The 27,228-nt window shown below is 42.0% G+C and overlaps 1 protein-coding gene across 1 annotated transcript in view; it reads right to left on the reverse strand.

The window, feature by feature from the left end:
- Positions 1 to 506: 506 nt before the first annotated feature.
- The window catches only part of LOC112562794 (FMRFamide receptor-like), a 35,957-nt gene continuing 9,235 nt past the window's right edge, over positions 507 to 27,228 (reverse strand). Inside the window, exons 2-5 of the mRNA XM_025236289.1 lie at positions 10,371 to 11,591; positions 5,261 to 5,442; positions 4,748 to 4,973; positions 507 to 3,491 (exon numbers count right to left, since the gene is read on the reverse strand). Of these exons, the coding sequence (XP_025092074.1) occupies positions 2,736 to 3,491; positions 4,748 to 4,973; positions 5,261 to 5,442; positions 10,371 to 10,547 (1,341 nt within the window). The 5' untranslated portion in view covers positions 10,548 to 11,591 and the 3' untranslated portion in view covers positions 507 to 2,735. The remainder of the gene's footprint in view (positions 3,492 to 4,747; positions 4,974 to 5,260; positions 5,443 to 10,370; positions 11,592 to 27,228) is intronic.

Here is a 27,228-nt window from a genome sequence, read left to right on the forward strand (position 1 = left end):
TGTTAAAAGACACAAGTTGTGAAATTCCGCGCAGTGCTCGATTATTATACTGTATGGTAGTGTGGGACATCGCAGTTAGTGGGGATGGAACATAGCACGCACACAGGGAGGGTGGAGGCTGGCAATGTGGGGGGTGGTGGTCGCTAGCCGGGTGACAGTCACGTGACAGAGGGAAGGTGTGAGGGGGTCGACTAGCGACAGGATGCAGGTGCGCGGATGTGGTTGGGAGGGGTGGAGGATGAAGAGGTGAGGGGGAGAATGAGAGGAGACAGCTAGCGAAGCCGACGATTCTTGAGAGCTTTGGACCAGACCTGGGCAAAGGCCTCCTGTCTCTGACCGGCCCGCCCGCCAGTATATATACTATACATACAGTATTAGGTAAAACTGAGTTAACTATATTAGTCCGGCCCTCTAAAACCATCCCAATGTCTCATGCGGTCCCTTGGGAAAATTAATTGCCCACCCCTGCTTTGGACTGACGGGTAACTTGAGCAAATAAAGCCGTTTTTACGAACACTCTCTACTATGCCACTCTCGCTACTATGCCACTTTTGCTCGGTCCCGGTAGGTGGCATAGTAGGGAGATTTGACTATTAAAATGAAAAGTATTTTCTTTTGGATTGGGTTTTGTTTAGATGAACCTGAAACTGAGAAACTGAAAGATTGATTATGTGCAGGTGGCAGGATTGGAATACTCATATTAACACTAGTGACAGATTTTTCTTTTAATGTAAGTTTAGTCTTTTTCATATATCTGTGTTGTAAAGAACTTGTAATTATATCTATTGTATACGTTTCAAATCAGATTGATTTCAATGTTTGGCTAAATATGTATGATAACTGCACTTTGACCTCCCTCGTCAGTTATTGTAGAGAGTGGTTATTTTTTACTAATATTGTTTTATTATTGTTTTGTTCTATCCCTTTTGTATGGCAATGACCATAGAATTAACTGATATATCAATCTCTTCGCCGACTTTGAATTATACACTCCCTCACATCACATCATGGCCGCATCTCTCTAACATCACTTCCATTGCTCAGCAACAGCAAAAAGAACGATTCCTACATCTGTCCTGTCTTTGAACACGGAATGTCTGAGATGACAGCTTAGATAACAGAATGACGAGAGTAAATGAAACAATGAAGCCCCGACGTCTGCGGAATTGGGAAGTCACAAACTTCATCTTTTGTCCAATCCCTTTTTTATACTAGACTTCAGTTATTAAAAGCTTTTTTCCCATGTAACACAAAAGTAATACATGTGTAATGCAAGGCAACACTCTGTTGGTTACACAATCACTGAAGCTACAAGTTGACTTTCTGGGCAGAGAAGGCCTTTGCATTCTTTAACATATGTTTAATTTACAGCGAACATTTTAATCTTGTTTTTTTTAAATAACAACATTTTTCCATAATAATTTTTTTTCAGTAATAACTTTTTTCAGTAGGAAACTGTTCTCACCTTGTTCAGTACCGCTATTATTTGTGATATAGTCTTGTGTGTATCCCTCTAACATTCACTGTGCCTATGTCCCACACACTTCTGTAGTCACAGGCCACATATTCCAACTTCACAATGTTTCACACATGTTCACACTGCCGTACTATTCGACCATTTATCACTGAATTCTTTGCCGCCTGTACCTGTGTCACCGAGTCACTCTTTACCTGTAAAACTCACTGTTTAGCACAATAATCCTGTTATCAGCCAAGGATTTGCCTTGTATCACTGCCATGTTTGAGCAATAATCCTGCATCTTTACAGTATTTGGCGCATAATAATAATAATAATAATAATAATAATAATAATAATAATAATAATAATAATAATTCTTATCTGTCTTACTGTCTTACTGCAGTACTGTAACATATCCCGAATAAATCGTGTAGTACTAAAATAATTTTTATCATCGCCATGTATAGAGGTTGACCACACACAGCTCCATGATGTGTACTTTATACATCATGCCGGTGTATCGCCGTTCTAACTGTCTAATACCTGCTTTTCTCTTCTGTGCTTTTATGCGTGTCAAACATTTTCAGCGGCAGGTGAAGAGGAACTGTGAACTGCTCACCTGTCTCCTGCAATAAGGCCATCTCCGAATCTCGGATGTTTGATCCTGACTGTATACATTTACCTGACAGGTAGGTGATTGATAGACCACAGTGTACTGTTTGTTATTCCACGTGTGATGTTGGTAGAATTCTGACACCGAGTGTTCAGTTGCTTCGTGTGCTCGCTGAGCCACAGACTAACGTGGATAACGATACATGAACGCGATGATAATGTCCAACGGTTAGGATACCGTCAAAAGGGCAAGAGGGCATTATCAGGTATATGTTACTGTTATTATCATTTTTCCTCTTCATTAAAAGCCTGGGTTTAATCCACCAACACTTCACTTTAGGATTTTGTAACACTTTATTAAAAAGTTTGACCTCTTCTTCAATCATCTGTATGCTGAACGGCAAACTCTGGTGGACAACCCTATGTAAGAGTAAGGAGTGGTACCGATACCAGTTAGAACATCCCACCCGATCCACCACCCGATTCACACATGGGCGGGGTGAGTGTTGAAGGCATTAGTCATCTTTTTTTAACGAATAGTCTTTAATTTATCTTCGGCGTAAAACACAAAATTTCTTCCTCACGTCCTTCAAGTATAGCAACATTGTCCTCCAGGATCCGCAACAAAAAAAGAGAGAAAAGAGTTTCACCCTCTCACGACGATTTAAACTTCGTTCCACCTCCTCAGCTGCCCACAGTTCCCTAAGGTTCCGTTCTGGTTTTTCTGTTCCGCCGGCGGCAGCAGCACTGAATTTGCGTCGGAACAACCGCCACCACCTTCACCACCCGGCCGCTCAGGTGCACAGCTGCGAGCAGTGGAACGCTTGAACGACGACAGCAAGATGGCCGAGAGGGGGATGACGTCACTCTTGGAGGTGGAGGTGCGGTAGACTGGGCGCATGGCCTTGCCGCGCTCGCAGAACGTTCGGCAGAAGACGCGGCGGAACTTGGTGCTGATCATGGAGTACAGCAGGAAGTTGATGGAGGCGTTGAGCTGGATGAGGAGGTTGGTGACGTTGCCAGCCATCAGCAGCTCGTTGTAGGAGTAGCGGGACAGCGCCACGCGCGCTAGGTTGTTGTAGGTGTCGTACAGTAACAGCACGGCGCCGGGCAGCTGGCAGAGGATGAAGACGAGGACGACCGTGATGAGCATCTTGGTGATGCGTTGCTGCTCACGAGCGTAGCGCTCGGACAGGCCGCGAGGGGAGGTCAGAGTCATGCGCGTGCGCAGCTCGGCCGCGTGGAAGAGCGAGGCCACCAGGATGCCGTTGAAGATGCAGAGAAGCAGGAGCGGCAGGAAGGTGAAGGCCGTGACCAGGAACCAATAGTAGACGATGCGGTAACCATAGGTGACGGAGAATCCGGTGTATTGCCAGCTGGCGATGCTTTTGTTCATGCTCTCGTCGTGTTCCCACACAATCTGCGGCGACAAATGGTGGATCAGATCGTGACACAACCTCTGTACATATATACACGTAATTAAAATACGTCCTAGCCAATCAGCTCTCAACAAAATAAACATACGCAAGTACAGTCCTGAAGTCTGTGTAGCTAATATTTTTCCTGTTCATGGTGATCTCGTGTATCTCGAGAACAGCAGTATTCATCCCTCCAGTCTTTTAAATATTCCAGGGCCAGGTGCACTTAATCTGAAGAGTTTCGAGTTTTTAATAAGCTTGAGACAACTGTTCCTTAGCTGAATTGCTTGTGTTTATTATAATATTGGGGCACTGTACTTCAAAGATCTTACCTTTATAAACAGTAATTGAGACAGGTGCAGACAACAGGATGTAAAGATCAGGACAAATAACTATTTTTAATTTTGGAGAGCTCAGCTTTTTTTTGAAAAAAGGCTTTACTCTGTACTTTGAAATGATTAGCATATGTTTTTATGTACGTTTAGGACAGCTGTACTTTATTTTTATTTGAAGACAACTTCAACTGCAAGACTATGTACTTTGCTCTGTAGGTATCCCAAACTCGTACCTTTTTGTATGTTGTTCTTTCATTCTTTTCTCTTCATTCTTGCTGTTCTGTTTTTATCTGTTTGTGTGCGTAACGAAGGTGGAAAAGACAACTTTTTTCTTTGTGAACTACTGGTGTTAACTACATCGCTTCAAATATTTTGCTCTGATGTATTTTTCTTGTAATTTCTATATTACCCTTGGCTCCTAAAAGTGGTGGAGGGACACTAAGGCGACATAACTATCTGCTGTGTGACCTCCCTTACAAGAGCTCGCGATACACATCGAGGTGTTGCAATACTTGGCTAATGTATTTTGCTCCAGAGAATGCCAGGCAAAAAAAAAAAGTTATTGAAAGAATGTCGGCTGCTGGTACAAAGAGTAAAGCTTTGAGGGCTGTTGATACCCTAGAAGAGGAAGAAAAGCAGACTTGAAGACCTAACAAGAAGAGATGACATTTCAAGGGCTAACGAAGCACAATAGGAATAAAGCTTATTTAATGTGATACAACAGTTGTAAATATTATTTTGCTATTTCTCACATTTCTGGTTCATAATTTTTTGTAATCCAAGAAAAAGCAGGGAAAGAGAGAAGGAAGGAATGAAAGCGAAAATCAAAAGAAATTGGAGAGAAAAAGACAAATAAAAATAAAAGGAGAAGTTGAGAAGAAGAAGAAAAAAAATAGAAAAAGAGAGACAGAGAGAAAAATTACCTCCATTTCAAAGAGCTCTGGTACTGTGCACACGACTGCCAGCAGAGTGACAAGGGCAATAAACAGTTTGGCCCGTTGTGGTGTACAGAGTACTTTGCCCTTCATGGGATGACAGACGCCGATGTAGCGCTCCACGGTGAAGGTGACGGTCAGCAGCACGGAGGCGTTGGCCGCCATGTCGGTCAGCACCCGGCCGTAGGGAAACCAATGAACGTACGCCACCGACCTGCACACAACGACAGGTGAAGTCAGGTGAGTGTGAACACACGGGTGGCCAGACCTACGTCAGTGTCACAGCAGATAACAAGGGACGACAAATGCAACGGACCGGGACGAGGTTTCGGGGTAGAGATAGAAGTAGAAAAAATAAATCTTAATTTACAAGCAGACGTTGAGCTTAATTTACAGATATTGCAGAAGTAAATATAGAGATATTGTAGATGCTGATTTATATATTATTAGGGGGTTAGGTCAGAATGGGACAGACGGGATGGGACCAGGTGCCAGACTCGCCTCTTCACACCGTCGTAGTGCTGGAAGGAGAGAGTGAGGCTGCAGACCAAGTAGAGCGTGTCGAAGGCAGCCAAGGCTGTCAGGTAGGAGCTGGTGGAGCTGATCATCGAGCGACGAGTCAGGACGACGACGTTGAGGATGTTGCCTACGACGCCGAGGGCCACCACCAGCGGCACGCACACCTGTAAGACATAGCATCAGGCATGAGAGAGGAGCACACCTGTCGATGAGGTAGATGCCACTGTTAAGGTCGGGCACGGTAACAGAGAGGGAGAGAGAGAAGAGAGAAGAAATAAATCACGAACACATGAACACATAAAAAAGTGAAACATGGTGGAGGTGGAGATGGGGAAGAAGTCTACATTCTCTCTTTCTCATCCGATTGAGGAAAAACAAACATAAATACTGAGACCCAGCTGTACAGTGCGAGAACTAATTAAATCCGACATTTCTGAGATAGGCCAATCAGTATTTCCATATTTCACCGTTGTTGGTGGTCACGATGACACTACATGTCATGTTGCGGACTAAAATTGCACTGCCATGTTGTTCCTCAAGATAATACTCATTGATGTCTTTCTGTTTCTCATCCAGAAATAACATCAGGCATCGACAGAGGAATTATTTCACATGACTCGTGACAAACGCGAACAATTCCGCAAGCTGTCAGTCTTCATTTCGAAAGTTTGAATGTTGTTTTTATCGTGGGTGAGATGGGGGGAAAGTGCATTCTTTTTGACACACACTGTGGGTTTAGTAAAGCAAGAAAGGGTGGGGCAGTGTTGCGTGCAGGACGGGTATGTCAAAAGAAATTTAACGACCACACACAAATATTCCGAGATGATCAAAGAGTCTGCCTTTTCCTAAACACGATACTCTTCGTCGGAGACGGATCAGGGAAAGGGGTTTCCAGACGTACACAGTGAATATTAACCAATCCATCTCATGCAGACTCCAGGCATGCGATCCATCTCGGAACCTCGGGCGAGTCGGCATGGACCGGCGCTCTGACGTCAGAGGGCGGGATCGAGACAAGGTGGAGAGGAGGACGAGACAGCCAGGAGGACCTCCCCATGTCGTCGGGGCTGTCAGTGTTATCGCTGATGACACCTCTTCGGATGGGCCGCGTGGTTAATAAAATCATCGTCACTCATGCAGCGAGGTTCACATTTTCTAAAGGCCGCGAAATCGACCTTCGCCCCGGTCTACATCGACGGTCGTCATAGCCATTCATCATTACGATTCCTCATTCATGGGTTGTCGGAAAAGTCACGAAGTGTTTTTTTATTCATTTTGTTTTTCTAAAGGTACTTATTTATATAAAGAAGAAATATCAATCATTGATATACTACCCGTTTTGTTCGATAACCTTTTGCCATCTTGCACTGAGCTTTATAATGTCTCGTTCATAGTAAGACCTGTCTTTATCAGTGAAAAACTTAAAAAGGTTCTGATTTACAGGCTCATCTGAACTGAAAGTTTTACCAAACAAGGAGGTTTGAAGAGAGCGAAACAAGTCGAAGTATGAAGGATGAAAGGTCAGGCAAGTATGGTAGATATGGCAACACATCCCATCCAAGCTCCAAATAACAAGACTCCTTTACGATTAACGAGCGCTGGACGTTTCTGGATGATGGATTCGTTCAAACTATCCAGTTGCCGTCAGTATATATCCGAATAGATTGTATAGTTCCTTGGTATGAGCTCGAAAAAAACATGGCACCTTTATAAGCCCTCCACACCGAAAGCATAATCTTCCCTCAAGGAATGTCTGCTTTCCATATGGTTGAAGGCGAATCGTGTCGGGACCAAGACCGTATACTCATTACGTTGTTGTAAACAATTTACTTCTCATCACCAGTTATCGATCGCTTCCACAAAAAAAAAAAAAATCTTTTCCTCCCGTTTAATGAGGATATCGCTGAGGTTTGCATGACGTCATCAACCTCGCTGAGCCTCCATGACCGAGGGGCGTCATTGAGATCGAAGTCACCAGAAGGACCCTTCGTGAACCATGGTTGGCACTGATGTTCTTGTAGCTCATTGTGATCGTAAAGTTCGTGCAACTTCTCACAGACTTGACGGAGTTCTTCGCTTTACGGAATATTTTCAACTTCTAAAATCTCCAAAACTTAATCAAATCGTTTTTGTTTGTTTGTTTTTTTTTTCGCTTTAAAATGGAGCTACAACTGTCAGCTGTCAATTAACATACAATAGCATAGATACGAATAACTCTAGTACTTCCAAAAAATGACCAAAGTTACATCATGTAAAATGCGGAATTAAAGAGACTGTAATCTGAAATGAAAAAAAACCCTAAAGCTCATCGTAAAAAGCTCGTTTACGGCTTAGGCAAAAAAAAACAAAAAACACCAGAAAAACATTTAAAAACAAATTTTAGTGTTCCGAGTAAACTGAAGTGAAAACGAAATGTTCCAGGCACAACAAAAACAAGCTCAAATGATTTCAACTCACGCATAAATACAAGCAACCATCGTACATAAACACAGGCGTTCGCGCTTGCTTATTCAGGCCCGTGTGTGTGTGTATGCGCGCGCGTCCGCTTCTGTGATAAGATAATTTATTTTCTCTGCAATTTGTATCCACAGAGACGATGCGTTCACCCATGACCCAACCGTGACATCACACGTGTCCGCGCCTAAATGGAGATTTGAACAAACCAACAAAATCATTATTATTTATTTCCTCGAGATTCGTGCTCGACGTATTAATAAGTGTTATGAAAGCAGTCTTTTGACAGGTGTCACCACTCAGGTAGGTCTTTAAGCAGCCATACGATGTATTAATTAAAAGCTTTCATCTGTGTCTCATCTCTTTGGCTCCGTTGTCTTTGTTCTTTCTCTCTTTCCCTGTAGGTGTCTAAGACAGCGCACCTTTTACTGTGGAGATTTCCTCCTGTCTGAGGACACGACCGATCCATCTTCTTTTAACCGTTACAATCGTCTTCATGTTTCTTTGATTGGAGCGAGTAAAGCTGTCTTCGTTAGTTATCTTTCGGAGCCCGTAGGTTTGCAGGATTCATCTCAGGCCAGTGGCGCGGAAAGATAATAATTTTGTCGTATCACTTTCTGTCAATCTCCAGCATTCTGAACCCTATAACATGTTGTCAGAATGTAACTCTGAAATAATTTGAGTATTGTTTTGCTGTACTGTGAAGGTTTCCATATTTTGTTCAAATTCTAGAAATATTCCTTGTCTCGAGTCCCTTTGTGTATCAGCCCCTCCATCACTTCTAACAACGCTGCCAAAATATTTCTCTTCTATATTCATTAGCTTTCCAATTCTAATCGGCAATCCACTCTTTCTTCTTCTTCTGTAACTGAAAACTTTCTGGGTGGTCTTGGTAAACAGGGAGGATATTTGCTCCCATTTTCAATTAATGTCTCTGCCCGACCACAATCAGGCAGACATGCGTATTCTTTCATTTAACGCACAAAAGAAAACAAACCTTTTTCTTGGAATTGTCCGCCCATCGTCCCATAAACAGCATTCCCACAGTTCCCAACACTTTAGCAAAATTGAATGTAACGTGGAGAATATATCACTGCAAGACGCTGGATATACCTCAGAGGCACAACAGACCATTCAGAATATACTAAGGAGAAAGCACTAAATATAACATAAATGTTCCCAGCAGCATCGCAACAAAAAATTTACTGATTTACAAAGATTGTAAATACTTATATTCATCGCTTCCAAGTAATTGTCCATTGTTATTTTACACGGCAAAATCTTTGCTTCAGCTTTACAGTCTTTTACATAGTAACAGGAGACAATCACAATACTTAATTCTTTCATTTTTTAGTTTATTTGCACACTCGTTCCTTATTAGTTTATTCATTCATTTCTGTATTGTTTCTTCATTCCTTACTGTACTTATGTGTTTTCTTATTCATTTCTTCATTACTTTCTTCCTTTGTCAATCCGTCCATCGTTGGCTTCTTTCTCTTTGTTAAGTCCTCACAAACAGCGGGCACTGACGAACCTCCCTTTGATTGTCCCCGGAAAGCTGATCTTGAGACTAGACCGTTTACAAATGGGATTAGCCGGTACCTATATCGGACTAGTGAGGAGGTCATACTCACTGACCAGCCATTGATGTATCGTCTTTGCACAAGACCATCGATGCAAACTCTTGTGCCGCCTGCTGGTTGTGCCAGCATTACTGCCAGTCTGAAGAACTTCTAGTCTTTGTCTCGTGAAACCTCGCTAATCGTGAAGTATCGCGAGATGTCAAGAACGTCTGCGAGAAGAATGCACCTCATGCGAGACAGTTATCCTTCATGAATATATATATATCTGATGCCAAGCTGGCTGGAAGGCCTTTCGGGGGATAAAAACCAGACGAAAAATTTAATGAGGAGCGACATTAATTGATGCTATAGCTCTCTCATCCAATTAGACTCTGACCTTTAGCTTTCCTCTTTGCACAGTATGGTACTTGCATGCACAGGTGCCAGAAACTCTGTAGAACTTCTTGTTTTATCCCCCAGGACGATCGGGTCCTGAAGCGCAAAGTCTGCAGAAGGTTCCTCGATCAACATCTGGTCTAAGGACTCTCTCTTTCACGTACAACATCGGACAGGTTTTATTTTGTTCATTAGTCAGCTCGCTTGTGTTTGCAATAATGGATAGTCATTCAGTCGATGGACGAATCGATGGCAATAAAATTGGTCTCATTTGTAAAATATACTTTATTTAATATATTTAATTATCCCTGTTAATATGGTCTGATCGGGGATGCAGCACGTCCGAAGTTTCTACTGAAGGAGGAGGAGGAGATGCTGTTGATGCTGATGCTGATGATGATGATGATGAAGATGATGACAAAATTATTAATAAATAACACAATATTTGTATTGCCCTCTAGGGTAATCCTAATAATATTGTAGTCGTATGGTATTTAAAAAATTAAAGGCACATAATTGGAAGAAAATTTGCATCTGTTCATATTCCACAGAACGGCCATGCACAACAAACATTTCCAATAAAAACAACAAAAAGAAAGACGGGCTCATTAGTCACTACCAGTAGTAAGTCAGGTAACAGAAAAGATCAGTAGCAAAGACCAACTGAAAGGGGTACTCACCTTCTGCACAGCGTAACGCACGACTTTCAAGCTCTCGGCGTTGGCGGGTGGCATGGTGTCCGCCAGGATATCCGGGGTGCTCGTCAAGATCAGGGAGTCGTTGGCCCGCAGGTTGGACGTCACCAGGTCGAGGACCATGGTGCCCACAGGACTGGAGGCGTTGTAACCGTTGACCATCTTGCTCGAACCGTCGTCGAGGGCCGTGTAATAAAGGGGTGAGTGCGTCACTCGCGCCTTGGAGTCACGACCCTGCGCGCGAAACGGCGTCCTGGCGTCTGCTTGTAGATGATTGATTTACAGCGCCAGTCGTGTTTAGGGTGTTTGCATGAGGCCAAAGAGGATTTCATTCGGGTCCTAACTGGCCAAGAGAAGCGGGCAGTGTGGGTGGTGGTGGTGCTGAGAGGGACCGTGCTTCTGTCACGAAAGGTCACGAATGCTAGAACTCCGCAATCACGTTTTCTACACGCCAACCGCTAAAACTCGTCACGTTGACCACTCAGAAATTTTGCACACCGCTCCACAAGTGTAGAACCTGTTCAGCTACACTGGCCTGCTCATGATGTCATTCATTCCCATGGGATGTCACACCAGGCTTGACCTTTGACGTTACACCAGTGATTGTCTTTCTGTCGCCGAGGGAAGTGAAGGAAAAAAAAACATCCAGCACTGCCCACGATCGCTTGTTTCTCTCTTCACTTTGATCGTACCAGCTGTCCCCAGCTGCACTTTCTGATAGTCAAGTATTAATGAATCATCCAACCCCTTACCTATATCTTTGGATCCAACAGACACGCAGAACCAAGCAACTCACTGCTTTTCTTACTTGAACTCGTGGCATTCCTCCAGGACCGCCACGTTGATCATCTCAAACCACTGCAGCTGCGTAGCGGAGATAATAATGTTGTCGTAGCCTCGAGGGTAAACAACAACTACAACAGCATCTGCCGCGACAACGGATGAGACGGACGCCGGCGTATGTAGGTGCAAAATCACCTGTCATTTGCCGGTCCCTTAGAGGCGCGGGTCCGTAAAAGAATGACCTTATTGGTTGGGAGTGATTTGGTGCCTGCTGGCGCTCGTGGAGTCTGATTGCTGGCGCGGGAGGCGCCGAGGGAACAACGACTGATGTCTTGCTGTCTTGGATTCCGACTCTGGTCTACAGGATCCACTTTTGTGGAATAAGGATGTATTGGTTCTTGCCTTAGAATGTCGTCCTTTGACCTGCAATACGTACACACACATATATAGTCTGCGTCTGCTTGTCGGTCTTCGTCTCTTGTTCGCGTGCGTGTATGCATGTTTGTTTATTTGGGGATGATAACCTGGCTCATTTCCCCCGCCATCCTTCTTCCCTCCACCATATCTTCAATTTCTATCCATTCTCTTTCATCTGGGCAAAGGCGAGCACAGTGGTCAAATGGCCCCCCTGACACTGTAACCAATCACAGGCCATGAATACCACCATGTGATCAATTTCAGCGAGTCGAAATACAAGAAATATTCCCTGCGAGAAATCCCCTGCAAAATCCCTGACATTTATACGGTAACGGCCTCCCGGGTGGAGGACCGAGTCTGTGAGATATTTGAGAACCATTGCATCGCCTGGGTGAGTACATGCAAATGCAGAGAGATGGCTATGTATATTAAATATGTAGGTTACGATCTCACTTAGTTACGACTTCTGCTTCTTTCCAAGAATGTATAGATGTGGGAGGAGAAGGGATTGGACGAGAGAGTAAATATCCTTCTACCAGCCCCCCAATTACACCTCAGAGTAAAAATAATTACTGCTGGAGGGGAAGTATACAGTTATCTCCCCTACAGCTAAATTATTTCCCCTACATGAAATTGATCACATGATCCTGGTCGTGATTTCCTACTGGTTAGAATTTCATACAGGCGAAGGGAATTTGTTACAGGTCAAGCTCGTGAATGTTTCTGTATTGACTTTCATGTTCTGGTATTACACAGCAAGAACCTGACAACAAAAATACAGGCACACAGCAATGCATATGCAGAGAGGAGGATGAGAGAGAGAGAGAAGACAGGGAACTAGAGAGAAGAAAGATAGGGGAATAGGGGCAAAGAGAGGGGATAGATAGTAGTGTAGTGGACTGAAAGGGACAGGGATGGAGAGGACAGCGATCGAGAGGAACAGAGAAACGGGGGACAGAGAGAGAAGAGGAACAGAGGGAGATAGGGACAGTGAAATAAGAGTGAAAGAGGGAGACAATGAAATACCGAAAGACTTTTTTAATTTTCGTCTGGGTATCATAAGAAACTAAGCAAGTGCAGTAAGCATGCATGAAGAAGAAACAACAACAACAACAACAACAACAACAACAACAACAACAACAAAGAAAAATATAAAAAGAAAGAGATAAATTGTATGAATATATGAACGAGTGAACAAACTGAACACACGTTAGGTATGCAGCCTGATTCACTGACTGATTATTACGATATAAAATGAAGTATAATTACACACTTCACCAGAACTTGCTAGTGCCACCACGCAGCCATCTTACCACTCGTAATACCATATAAACAAGCAAGGAACAGATTGACACTAGTTTCTTTAGTTTTGAAATCGAAGAAGGATAGCCAGCTCAAGAAAAAAAAAACACAAACAAACGTTGAAACTTCATGAAAAATACACAAACACAGGGGCAGAGCAATCAGAATACCGAGACAGTATCACCTTAACGAGTTCCAGTATGGAAGCTGGTCGTCTCTAACCAGAGCCAGCCAGGGTCTATGTATTAGTTTCGGATAAGTCTATGTAGTTATATATATATACTTGTCTATAGAAGACCCGACAAAATAAACTCTTTCATGGAGAACCGATCAGAACACAGGTGAAGAATTCTGACAGAGGTAAGCAACTCTACAGATGGGGGAGCATTTAATTATCTTATCAGAATGTGGTGGGTTTAGTTTCGACATAATTGTCGTCGTGATGTAGACTATGGTGTGCTTGGCCGCATAGTAACTGTCATCTTGATGCAGACTGTGGTGGGTTTAGTTTCGACATAATTGTCATCGTGACTTAGACCGTGGTGTGCTTGGCCGCATAGTAATTGTCATCTTGATGCAGACAATGGCGGGCTTAGTTTCGTAATAAATGTCATCTTGACGGAGCCATCCACGATTTCAGTTTCGTAATAATCGTCACCTCGCCCCAGTCGTCTGCCAAAGTTGTCTGCTGCGGTGCCTTGCATAACATTAATTCCTAAATGAAACTGCCACTCAACGTTTCTGGACCGAGGTGCATGGAGGTGCCTACCTACGTGGTAAAACCTGTTTATCCGCAACACCTCAAGACAGTTTGCTACGGAAAATGGAGAAGACGAGAAACTCATGTAAGCTACGACAGAGAACAAAAATATACGTGTGCATAATTCAAATAATAATTGAAGTACAATGCGATAAAATGCAAAAACAAATTTAATATTTCATTAGAAAATTTAGTTAGAAGTCGGCTCTCAGAGCATTCAGATCACATACAAGTACAGCCAAAAAAAAAAAAAAAAAAAAATGAAGCATCAGATCAGTATTAATAAAAAATACAACAAATGAAAATTGAAACTGGAATGGTAACAAGATTTTTTTAACATACAATTTATGACAACCACACTTACTTCCTTCCATACGTACGCGCGCGGACGCGAGCACAAGCACACTCACAGAGTGAATTACTGGAAAGAAAAAGTTGTATTTATTCTGTTCTGAAATTTAAGCTCGAAAATTATGGAGCCTCTACAGCAAAAATGGAAAAGATGGGTTATCTGTGTGTTTTTGTGCTGGAAGCAATTGGTTTAAGATCTGGCTTCTTCTGTGTTTTGCTAAAGCTTTTTGCAAAGTTGAAAATGATATTTTTCTGGTAAAATTAGTCCTTTATCTTCTGAATGATCTGGTGTCCTTGAGATGATTGCTCTGGAGGTCTGGAAAGTTTCATTAATGGTGTTTTCAATATGAAACTCAATTTGGCTCAAATGCTTGTGTTCCTAACTGCAATACAGTATTCAAAAATTGGACCATAATTTCAGTAATAAGCTTGAATTATCATGATGTTCAGCGAGGAAAAACTATATTGTAAAAACAGTTTCATGTCCTACCACAATCCTGCTTTTAAGAAAAAAGCTGACTCCAGAAGGTGGAAGTTGGAAGTCCTCGGGTAGAAAAGTTACATTTGAAAATATAGTTTCAGTTCTGTTTCATTAATTAAGCTGCTGTGTGTTTTGTGAAGAAATGAAAACATGACAGTTTTAATTCTTCACAAAGCACCTTCTTATTTAATTATTCGGAGGTAACCTTCAAGAGTTAGTGCTCCATTCTTTCGTCCCCTTCTACAAGAGTACACACAGCTGGGTCAAACCTTGTGTAGAAGTGTGAGAGCCATTAGTAGACAACAATTCTCTGCTCTCCCAGCAATCCCAGCCTCCAAGCAGACAAGAGGGGATAGTAGCTTTTAGCTCACACGTGATAGAAATGGCTTTCGATCCGCTTGATTGCTTCCTGTGACATGTCTGATTCCCAGAACTTCCAGATGCTGTCTAAAAATAGACCATTGACAGATAAAGCTACTTACGGGGGGGTGGCATTTGAACCCTTGCTGAGTTTGGCGCAGCTTTCACATCATGGAAAATTTGTTTTTGATGACCAAGGACTTTTGAAAATCATTCAAGAGTGACGAAGAGAATAAATTATGAAAAAAAAAAATAAAATAAAAAAACAGGTAAAGGTTTTAACCTATCCATTGTTCAGGAATGAGATATTTTAACCAAGACAGACAACTTAAGATAAGGAAAGAGGTGCTTATTTCCCCCTCTCTGTTTTACATTCTTTATGGAGTCAGATACCCATTTCGGACAGTTGAGTAGCTTGGGAAGGGAAGAGTTTGCAGCCCAACACGGGTATCGAACAGATGCCCTCTGGATTTGGATGGTAGTGCTCTAACCATTTGGATATCCGCTTGCCCCAAAAATACCCCGGATGTAAAATCCCGCTACCGCTCAGTACCATACACGCTCCCCCACTTACCCGTATCGACGATTCATCGCAGACACTAAATTCGGTTTGGTTTACCCGAGGAGATGACAGAGGGGTCTGTCAGAGTTCTGCCTCTCTCGGCGGATCCACAAAGGACGATCGAGTTTCCTCACCGCCGATGTCAGATCATTTAGGTCGCGGTCCCCTCAACACAGTGCACAACCCAGTGAATATTATTCAAACATCTACTTATCACCGCTACGATGAGAGGTGGGTGTGTGTTTGGTTTCATTCTGCCCTAGCCATTTTCATCTTTTTGTAGGATTATGGTTGTCATATCTGTACAGCCCGACTCTTGTCCGGATTTCATCATCAATAATTGTTTTAGTCCAGAATGTCTTGAAGATTTGGTTTGAAAGGTCTCTAATCTCCACGATTTGTATTGATAGCTTCCAGTAATCACTTCCATAGAGTAAGACCAAAAAGTCATTGCTTCTGAAGATCCTTAATTTAAGTTTGTATTCCTCCTTAGAGCTTTGGACTTCCAAAGTTTGGGTTAGGAAAACCAATATTCAGGAGGAGTGAGGTTCTTGCGACTAAGTCTCCACCCTCCGGTTTCAATTGCAGCTCGACTTCGCCAAGGTTTGTCTTGAAAAGCCACTCGAGACCTGAAATCTAAGCCTCGTTTTCAAGACTTCCTTAGTGTTATTTTCTAAAGTTAAGCTGAAAATAATCGTGGGATTAAGTCCGACTCGAAACCTGACATGCAACCCAGCCCAGATAGAAAGAAAAGCCGGAGGGGCAAGGCTCAGCATCACGCTGTCGTGTACGCGAGAGCGAGGCTTTATCCTGGTCACGTGACTGTCACGCAATGAAGTTAAGCTAACCTCAGAAGATGCGACAAAATCAAGAGATAACATTTGGGAAAAATAATAAATAGTAATGCTTTTAAATAAGTATTTAAAGTTGAATAAGTACTGGAAAGTTTAATTTTAAATGTTTATAAAATATAAAAGATAAAAGTTTATAAAACAAATATTTAAAATTTATAAAATAACTATTTAAAGTTTACATTGTAGTGGTAGTATGGGGTTCAGTAACTGCCTACTTTCCCTACCCCAAGATTGACTGTGGAGACAAAAGTTAAATGTGTGCGAGTACAACATCTAAGGGCACTCGGTACGGGCTCTCCGGACTAATGACTGGTGTTTTTCTAGACAATACTCAGGTCTAAATCAGTTTTCATTGCACCTTCATACTTGCTATGAGATTTGTAGAATCGAGTTTTGATTTTTCATTCACAAGAATATGTGTGTCTAGACTGTCAGAAAGGAGACAAAGCTACAGCAGGTTGTACTAAAACGACTTTCAGGCACAATAAAAACATGAAACAAAAAACAAGACGAGAAATGTGCAGTCATTCATTGCGACTGGAAATCGAAATTCATAACAATGCTACAAGATGAAGCCTATTAACTGTCTAACCTAACTGGAAATCGAACCCTAATTATGTTGGAGGATACACTTTCCAGCAAAAAAATCGTCAGGAGTTGCTGGCCTGTCAGACAAAGGCGGAACAATTGCTAACGATTGGTGCAAGGCCCACTAAGTATACCCAGCTTGATGGTTGTCTCTTGTCCCCGGCCTTGTAGTTTGGCAGGGTGGAAGTGCCAACACTCCTGTGATGTACACCCCAATCAGACACGCACAATAAACAGCCAAGTGCAGGATGAATGACGTCACGACCCCTGCAGCTTAGGGGTACTGGGCTTGAAATGCCAGGAGAAGAGACAGGAGGGTGGGATGTACATGGTGTGTGCCGGTGGGTAGAGGGGGTTACACCCCTAAATCTAACCCCACCAGGGAGGAAAAAAAAATTGAAATCCATTTTGTTTCTTGACAAATGTTTGTGCCTGTTTAGAGGAACTTTGTTTCTACGGGTGTAGCTATGCAAGTCAGAAGAGATACGATTAAAGTGGGTGTCAAAAAAGGAGAATTAGCCCCACCCCCCATTGCCAAACAACCACAGCAAACACACATACACTCCTCGTGGAAAGAAGGAGTGGGGGAAGGTTGGGTTAATGTTCAAAGTTGTAGATAAACAGTGGTGTAGATTTTTTTTCACGAATGGCATCAAACAGCTTTGCTTTTGTACATGGAGCTGTTGACCGGTTTGGTTTGAACATCACAAATGTTGTTTACCAAAAGGACGTTTGACATAATTGCACTGAGCAGAAAGACAGGACGATACACAAAGAAAAGGCTGGTAGACATCACATTGGCAATAAAAACTTTTTTGCCAACGATGGTCTTGCTGCCTCAGTGAATATTATCCGATCAAGAGACATCGACAACAAACTGGGTTTGAATTCGAACCTTAGGCAAATGTGAACCTGAACGTGACCTTTTGTGAACATCAACTGGTGTCGAGAAAATCTGACACTGGCATGGATAAGTGTGAAATCAGATGTGGAGACAATATTCAGGAAAGGTGTTAAAGAACCTGATGTAGATCGTGAAATATTCTTCAAAATTATAAAATGCAAAGTAAAGGCAATGTAAGTGAACTGCAAGTGGTTCATGATAAAGCACGGCATCTGGAAAGAGAAATACCCATCTTCTCCTTTCACCTCGTCTCAACTTCCTAGGGCCATAGTTAATAAGCAGATGGATATCCCTACCCCTGGGGCTTGCTTTTACCGCCACTTACTTCCTTCAGCTCTAACAAGCCCTTTGAAGTCCTAGGCTATGGGTCGTAAGCAGAACGGAGAACCTCTAAACTGTCAGCCCACTCCTCGGTCCGCCCAACCACTTGCTGTCCCAGAGATAATCATGAAGTAACCTTATCTCTTCATGACTGTGTCCCACAGGAGCGTGACGTCACTGACATGGGGAGACAATGCGAGACAAGCGACCCCTAGCCAACGGTAGGCTTAGTTCCAAGCACAGAATCCTGGGAGAAAATGGTGTTTAGGGAGCTGAAACCTTTTATTTTAGTACTCCCGATCCAAAGTAAAGCTGACAGACCACGACTTCATATTTTCGCGATACGTCGAAACCGAATGAGCAGGTAGTTGTTAGTCTAGTCGGCCTGCCTGCAAGGTTGTTTGCTTTTCTGGACAAGGAGAGGTGTAGAGAGGTGAGCAGGGGGCATTTGCTGCATGAAAAAATTACTTTTCTAAATTATTTTTATTATATAAAATTATTTTTATATAATTATATTATTATATATTTTTATATATAATTATAAAGTATTTTTTTAAAATTTTTTCCATAACTACGATTGATGCGTTTAATAACGTAAGAGACAACTTAGCCCATCAAGAGCGTAGAGGCAGTGAAGGTAAGTGGCTCACCGTGTCTAGGATAGCATGTGGAGCCCCACATTCCACTACCTTTACCTTTCACTAATGTAATCAGGTGCTCATTTTTACAAACAATTGCTGGGTGAACAAGACGGGTGGAAGGTGTTTTTAGCCCCAGCCCAGAGCAAGCCTCGAACCATCAAACTTCTGGGTTAGTAAGAGTACGAACCATTAGGCTACAGAGCCTTTTCACGAGGTACTAATTTCTACACTCTAACCATATAATACCCTTCCATCCGCGAGAAAGAAACACTGACTTCTGCAATAAGAGTTAACATTCTTGACATCATATTAAACACAGATGCTAAGTAAATCCCCATGTGTATATCTATGTCGAGAGAGATAGGATTTAGTGATACTTTCGTGTATATCGTTTCAAGAAACATACTAATGGGAAAAGCAACTATTAAACTGTAATCATGGACGTAATAAATATCGGTTTACAAGAATTTGTTAAACAACTTTCTTGTTTACTTAGTAAACTTTTTGCAGTAAGCTTTTCTGGCATTGCTCTCGACAGTACTTTAACAGCAAGAAATCCCCAAGCCTTCGTTTTTTCCAGCATCATGTGCGAGGACGCTTCCTCTGGGTATATTTTGACGAAAGCTCCCTACCGTACCCCCGACCAGACATCAGACAGGACTAGTCTTTTCCCAGAATCTTGCGAGAGTATCGCATTCTCGCGAGCAGACAAAGCGCGTCTCGTCTCCATCTCGACAAAGATCAAGAACGTATTGCAGGAGTGTCTCCCAGAGCATCTGTTGCGTGCGGAAAACGAGATGTTGTCAGTACAAAACGCCTGCAGTGGAAATCCCATCATGCACCCCCAGACGCGAAAAACATACGCTCGTTTCACGTGTTTGTTCTCGAAGAAGTAAATGGAAAGCGTCAAAAGCTTGTAGAGGTTTGGTCACGTGATCCGACACAACTCGGTTGAAAGGAGGAAGTGGGATGTTTTACACCGAGTCAGCAACTAAGACTATACCACGGCAAGGCAGTCAGCACTGTAAACAGATGTAACATGCAGAGAGAGAAAACTTTGCCCGAGACGAGATCTGAACCCAGGACACCCGAACTTCGCTGTATTGGTGACCGAATTATGAAGAGCTGTCATGGGTTACACAGACCTTAGAAATCGTACAATGCATATGTACATGGGCTTTCCATATATCTAAAATAAAATTTTAATAATTACTTTTAAGACCGTTGTACCCAAATGCAGTTTTTCTTCAAGTAATAAGAAACATTTGCCTCACCGAGGATCCACATCCGGAAGGCATCTTTTTTTTCTAGTTTCTTGTTGGTCTTAGCCGCAGACAAGTTTTAAACAAAACTTGAGAACACATGCTGAGAATAAGCATTCGTTCAGTATGCAGATAAGGCGTGGAAGGATCAATCTCTTTAGGATGAAGGAGAATGTCAGAAGATTACCTGCAGGAGACAAGCAGGCGACCCGTTCGATTGGTCCACTTAGCGCACCACTGTAGGACCGGCGCCGCCAGGAGAATCCGATTAGACGAAGATTCAGTTCAATATTTATAACTGACAGTAGGCATCAGCCTCACTTTTTATTTCTTTTTGATCGCACATGCAGTGCGAAAGAACTTTTTGCTTTGCCGGTGGTTGCCTGCCTCCAGAATGGAACGCACGGGTCAGGCTAGACCTTGTCTAAAAGGTCGAGGTCGAAACTTTTGTAATCTTGCGACCGTGTGGTCATGGAAGTTTCGAAAGGTCGTTGTTGAAGAATAATGTGTGGAAGGCGGAATCCAACCTCTGCTTTTGCCGTATCTCCAACTAGCAACCATTTGTTCCACATCTTGAATGCACTGACCACCAAGGACCGGGGTTCTGGATGCAATGCATAGCAACCGCTAAATTTACTGCTTCTAATTCATTTAGCTGATAACTAAATATTAGCATCCAGCCATCTCTTCTGTGCACCAGGGCCTAGTTAGGAATCCTCCCAACTCTTGTCTAATTGACGTGTAAGGTCACACCTTAGAGACCTATAACCACAGAGGTGTCTTTGAACTGCTGGCGGTCTGCCGAGACCAAGGTTTAAACTTTTGCAAAGTGACAGGCTGTCAAATTTCGGCAATTCCTTTGAAGACTCTATCTGAAATCTCGCTGAAACTCTGGTCTCAATCATTATTTATGTAGCTGATTGGTTACTTTTTTTGTGGGGGACAAACGTCGTTGACTTCCACTTCCGTTGGCTTAAAGCTAGTAAACTGAAAACGCAACAGACCAGAAAGTTTTAAGCGAGACTTCACATTGTCTGCTCTTCTTAGTCATGATGTTCGTAAACCCAGAAAAACCTCGGACTGACCTTTCGCACTGAGCTTTAAGACGATCTGAAGAAGCTTTGGCTAATGGAACAAGACAAGCAGGCGTCCAGTTCGACTGATCCCCAGTTTTGTCCGCTTCCAGTCATACTAAACTATTATTTTGTTAAAAAACAGAGCGCACATACAAGTTTTCTTCTCAACGTTTTTAACATTTCTGCAGAACTGAAAATAGATAAGCGCAACGGATCTTGGAACCAAGAACTGAAAATACAGACGAGGGCAATGGATCTTGGAACGAAGAGATAACTCATACAGACCTTATGTCCGGCAGGTGTGGTAGTTCTGCCCAGTAGGTTCAAGGTAGGTAAACACTTTTATTTCTCCAGCTCCGATGCCTTCCTTGCGTCTGCACGGGGACGATGCACTTTGGATGGTGAGGACTGTTCACGCGAAATCATCGGCCGGTTGGCGGCGATCATTTTCATTTTTCAAACTGCACGCGCCGTCACGTGCGCGCATGAGGCTGTATCGACGTTCCTCCCTTACCTCCTCTTTCCATCGCCCCTCCTCTTCCCTTCCCGGCAAAGAGAAGCCGGCAGATTTTACCTTATTTCACTTACACTCGTTTCGCCCCCCAAAAATAAAATAATAATTGCAGGGTGTGCAGTAACGGCGCTTTTCATTATCTAGTGTAACTGTTCGTAAAATGGAGGATTGCATTAAAGGTATTGTGAAGCTAAAGGGTTAATTTTTCTCTCGCAGTATCATTTTCACTCTTGTATTTTATCAACATCTTTCTTTATTTCTTTTTCATTCATTTCTTCTCCTTTTCTCTTTTCTTTCTCGATCATTATTTCTTTATTTTTTTTTTTTTTTTTTGTCTGTCTTTTATTTTCCGATCTGACGTTTCCGCAATGAAGCAGCATCAGACAAAGCTTCCTGTCAGGTTACATACCTCGCTACACACGGATCCATGCGGAAAATATTCCGGTTGAATGTCATATTTGTGAATTGTTAACTTGTCCTGATGCTTCTTTTTGTATGAAGGATGCTAAGTGCTCTCATTTAAAATTTTATTTAATGCATTGTAATCTCTTTGAATTTTATTTGCGTTCGCAGGGTGATTAAAATAATTTGCTATTCGATGAAAGTAAGCGACGGTAGTCTTTTAACATTAGTGGGTTTTAAAGACAAAACTTTTTACCAGTTGTTTGTGAGAGGTGCCTATCTTTCTCTCCTTCTTTGCCTTACCTGTAGTATCAGTAACTGAAACAAATATCCCCGATAGCATATAAATATTTTATAAACGCTTACAAAGGGTTCCTGACCTTTTATAAACGTTTATAAAATGTTTAAATGCTATCTGGGATTTGCTCTTAAAGTTTAAATATCGTATCTGCTTCCCATGCTTAACTGTCCTAGGATTCGCCTGTTGGGAGGTTTGGAAGTTTATAAACAATTTCGGAGAATTATGCATGCAGGTGACCTTTACCAGCATGGACTTGACCTCTGGTGGTTTGGATGTAGGTTTATCGCGTGCAGCATCTGAACAACGTCTGTGTTTACTACGAAATAAAGTGTTGTCCAGACATTGTCAGCAAACTACATTCAACCCAAGCTTCAGATGCCCAACCTTGCTTCTCTGGAATGTTCTGAGCCAAGGAGATGCTGAAACTAATGTGGACGACAAAATTCATGGCAGACGACAGGCGCTTGTAGTTCCAGCGAAGCGTGAGTCGTCGTCGTCATCGACATTGCCTGTCACGTTCGGAAATCGTTATGCCAACGTTCATATACTTGATGGTTTCACTACTGAATATTTAAATAACAATTGGTTTAGCCCGCCTTCTTTAAGTTCATGGCGGAGGGAACTTGTAGAAGTCCTGACGAGAATAATTAGTGCTCGACTTCGGAGCGGTTGTTATAAATATATTACTAAATATATTACTAAGAAGTACTGTTTCATAGCAATATTGTTATCAAGCATTTCAAATAATATTTCAGATCAAGGCAATAGTTTTCTTTTTTCAGAGGACTGTTTCCTGCTGTTTTTGAAAATTCTGTCACAATTATCCTTCTTCTTTTTTCTTTCTTTGACTTTTTTCTGCTTTATCTTTCATTATTGTTACTTTAATTTCTCCCTCTTATCATTTTTTTCTTTTATTCTTTTTTCTTTCATGACCATTTTATGTGAGGTCTAGTTGAAACCCATAACCTCTAGAGAATCTCTCTTATTTATTCACTCTTGTGTCAGGGATTATTCTCGCCTTTAGTCAAATTAATGGATGCTCTTGCAGTCACATTATTATTTGAAAATACTATGTTCCCTCTAGAGTGTTTGTGCAACAGTTATCAACAGCAACACATAACCTCGTAATTACACAAGGCACTGATACATATTTAAACCAACTGGGATTTAAATTGCTTGAGATGGATCAGGAGATTGTCGAGTAAGATGGACACGAACTAGAAAATTTACGACTATTTGATGATGAGATGAACATCTACACGAAAATAGGCATAATATTGATGTTAATAAGTTTTCGTGCTCACGTGGGTACATATAAGCACAAACGACGCGCGCGCTCACACACGTGAAAGAGTTAAATTTTTACTGTTATTTATGACAGGAGCTGCTCACCCTCTCACTACATAAACATGGTTTTTCTATCTTGTGTTTATTATATCTGTTGATATATCTCTGTATAATTGTTTGCGGACGTGTTTTAGTCTATATCAGTTTGTCTGTTGTGTGAATTTGTGTCTTTCTGTGTGTTTTTGCACTGTTTTTGTAAAGCGCGTTGAACCTTTGGTAAAGCAGGAAAATACGCTATATAAATTTATTGTATATAAAATAAAATAAAATAAATAAAAAATAAATAAAAAAAATAATTATTATTATTGATTATAGCTTAACGACTTTGTCATAAGGAAGAAATATCATCTTTGTTACAAGTAAAGCTGATGCGCGCGCACGAAGATTGATAAGCCCCGCACGGCCTATCCTTTGTCTTTTTGAAGACCATCGTGAATGAAAATTCACTAATTAACGCCTAGAGCTCCAACCTGCAGAAAAAAGAACATTTTTTTATTTGAAATTTATTGAAATCGCCAAAGCTCACCTGCTTAGAAACCTCCGCCTCTAAAGTACATGGATTGACTTAAGTTTCTCGAGCAGTCGGGCGCATGGACCTTACGATGCAGCATGGCTGAACAGGCTTTGAGACATTTCTGAGATCTTGAGAAGGGTTCTGATAAAGACTTAACGTAGCATACAGTTGTGAGGAAGGGTGCTATCGCTCGAGGCCTGACGGGTGTGAGTTGCCAGGCTACTTAACGACAGATACGAAAGTCTTTAACAGTTCTGTACGACTGGAGGGTGCCGAGGGCGAGAAGCAAACACGCGTCATTTCACGGAAGTGTTGTAACCGTCAAAGTGAAGTCACGCGTCGTTACCCACAGAAGAGCTTGAGAAGAGATATCTCACTTTACACACACTTCACAAACTTTTCCCCTCAACCTGGCCAACAGCGCACCCTTCCGTCTGAAGAACATGTTGACAAGCGATAAAAAGTATTTTGATGACAGTTTCAGACTGATCCTAACTTCAGGGGGCTGTACATTAACCCGGAGGTATTGCCTCGAGGAGCTTACAAGTATCTACCTCATGCAGGGTAATATAGTGAGTTCGCATCCACTACAACGATTGACAACCAATTATCTCAGGGAAAAAACATTGGTAACTTTTTTGTCGAGGGTTTTGGTTGCATACCTTTGCGTCATATTAGTGATTAATAACATACATCATCAACGTATTGCGACTATAATATAAATACAATACAAAATATCTTTAATAATTCATTTTAGTTTGTCTGCAAAAGAAACTGCAGAATAAAAGATGCTGATGTTTATCTTTAAAGCAGAATTTCTGCATCTCTGTAGAACCAGGACAACTGTATTTTCTTAATTTGTTTTACTCCTCCAGTATTAACACAATACAGTGTAATTTACTTGTCCAGAAGCTAATTCGGATGAATGTTGATGCCAGGACTTCTTGGTAGACTACCTGACTAATAGGCCTCAATTAATTCCTATCTCGAGTGATGTTATTGCTGAAATTCTGTACACAAACACCTGCCCTCTACAAGAAACTGTACTCTCTCCAATTTTATTTCTCTTGTGTCCGGCTGAATGTGATACAAAAATGCAAAAACTGTCCTGTAGTTAAGTTTGCTGATGATAATGGACTCGTGAAACTTGATTCTGAAGGACGAGGACTCCTACTAGTGGCAGGAGATTGGTCACTTGTTGCACGATGTGATGATTATTATTTGGAGTTAATGTGGATGTTAAGACAACAGAAATGATTGTCGGTTTTAGGAAGGACAGGTTTTCGATGAAATAGGAGAGAAGTAGTAAAAAAATGGAGAGTTATTACTGGGGATCAACTTACTAGGAAAACTCATTTCTGGAACATTATTAAGAAAGAGGATAGTTTTCTGTGCTGTCTCAGAAAGCTCAAGTCTTTTAATGTAAAATATCTACAAATATTTTATACCTGCTCCTCGTGACTTTTGGTCTAGTTTGCTGGGGTGGGATCGTTGCATAGAGTGGTGTGTGTGTGGTTTGTTTTTCTATTCACCTTTTCAACATAGCCATAATCACCCACACATCATCAAACCTAAAAGAAGACGAAGTCTGTGAAGAAGCTTTTGGCTTCCTGCTCAAAGAAGTCGGAGGATCACGTGTACGTCACGGAGGCCGACACACACACTCGCTCTCCTGCTCAAAAGAACTTGAAAGTTCTGCGCTCTACGTCACACAGGGAATAGCAAAGCTCAAAGATGTCACTTCAATCCTAGAGAGAGAAAAAAATTGTATGTGTGTTTGTGTGTGGTTGTTTCGATGCATGTCAGGCCTAGCATCATCATCGTCGATCGTCGTCATCACCATTGATTCTCCTCCCTGTCCTTCTCATCCATTATCTCTTCATGACATCATAGATGACTCGTCAGACATACCCAAACTAACAAGTCAGATACCCTGCTACATCTCTGTTATAAAACAACAACACAGCTACGGCAACAGGTACAAATGTGATAAAAGCAGTATTTAAGGGAAAAAAGAAGAGTGATATTTCTGGGGAAAAAAAACCATCCTAAATTAAATTGTTCCCAGAGGGTCTAAAAATATGGGCGGGTAAAAATTATTTCCAGAACTATCTTTATGATCTTTGTGCAAGTAGCACGGGTTCTCTTTGCATTGCAAGCACGTTCGTCGGGTCTCTCCGAGGGTTTCTTTCTTCACGTGTTTGCCCACTCAGCGCAGCGAAGCCAACGGAACTCTCCTGTCTTTGAGGAGAAAATGAAAGCGACTTTGCGCTCTCTACAAGGGACGTAATGACACGCAAGGAAAATAAACTTCCTGTCTTCAAAGATTCTTTATTCACGCCTCTCTTCGCACGTACCCAGTACATCACAAAAAATAATAAATATAACTTTGGTTAACAAGAAAAATAATAAAAGAAAACTGATCCAGATACGACTAATATTCGGCAAAGAACATTTTTCTCTTTTTCTTTGATATTCTCCGTCAAAGTTTTCGTCGGACCCTGGTTGCAAGAGCTTCTGCATTTCCTTTCCATTCACTGTGTATGTAAGGTCTGATCATGCTGTACAAATTCTGAACACTTTTATGTGAATGAATGGGGATGAAGGGCTCGTGCACGCCACCCCAGGATGTAATTGCCATCCGCTCGGTCATCCAGTACACTCCGTCCCGTTGATTTCTGCAGCATGTTGTGAAGAATGAGCAGAAGATGCATAACTGGACTGTTCGTTCTCTTGCCAGTCCTTAAACATGGCATTAACTCAAACGGCGCTTATTTTTCCAGAAGGACGGCGAAATTGGCAGCGTCCATGCTGCAATTCTCGAAAAGCGTGTTACAGTTCAAAAGTTCACCGAGAGCGAAAATGCCGTGTTTTTGTTTTGTATCTCATCAATGAGTCTTCTCGGAAAATCGAGTTTGCGCAACAAAAAAATAAAGTGTTTAAATGTTTTACGGGAAAGCAGCGGAGGAGGAAGGTTAGAGCCGCGCTGTGGTGTCCATGTCCAGCACAATGTCTTCTTCATTGTGGGTGGGACCTTCTCGTTGTGCGCCATCTGCGAGATGTTTTCTGGTGTCACATCCTGAGTGGGTTGTTGGTGGTTCAC

This window comes from Pomacea canaliculata, linkage group LG4 (assembly GCF_003073045.1).
Source record: "Pomacea canaliculata isolate SZHN2017 linkage group LG4, ASM307304v1, whole genome shotgun sequence".
Lineage (NCBI taxonomy): Eukaryota > Metazoa > Mollusca > Gastropoda > Architaenioglossa > Ampullariidae > Pomacea > Pomacea canaliculata.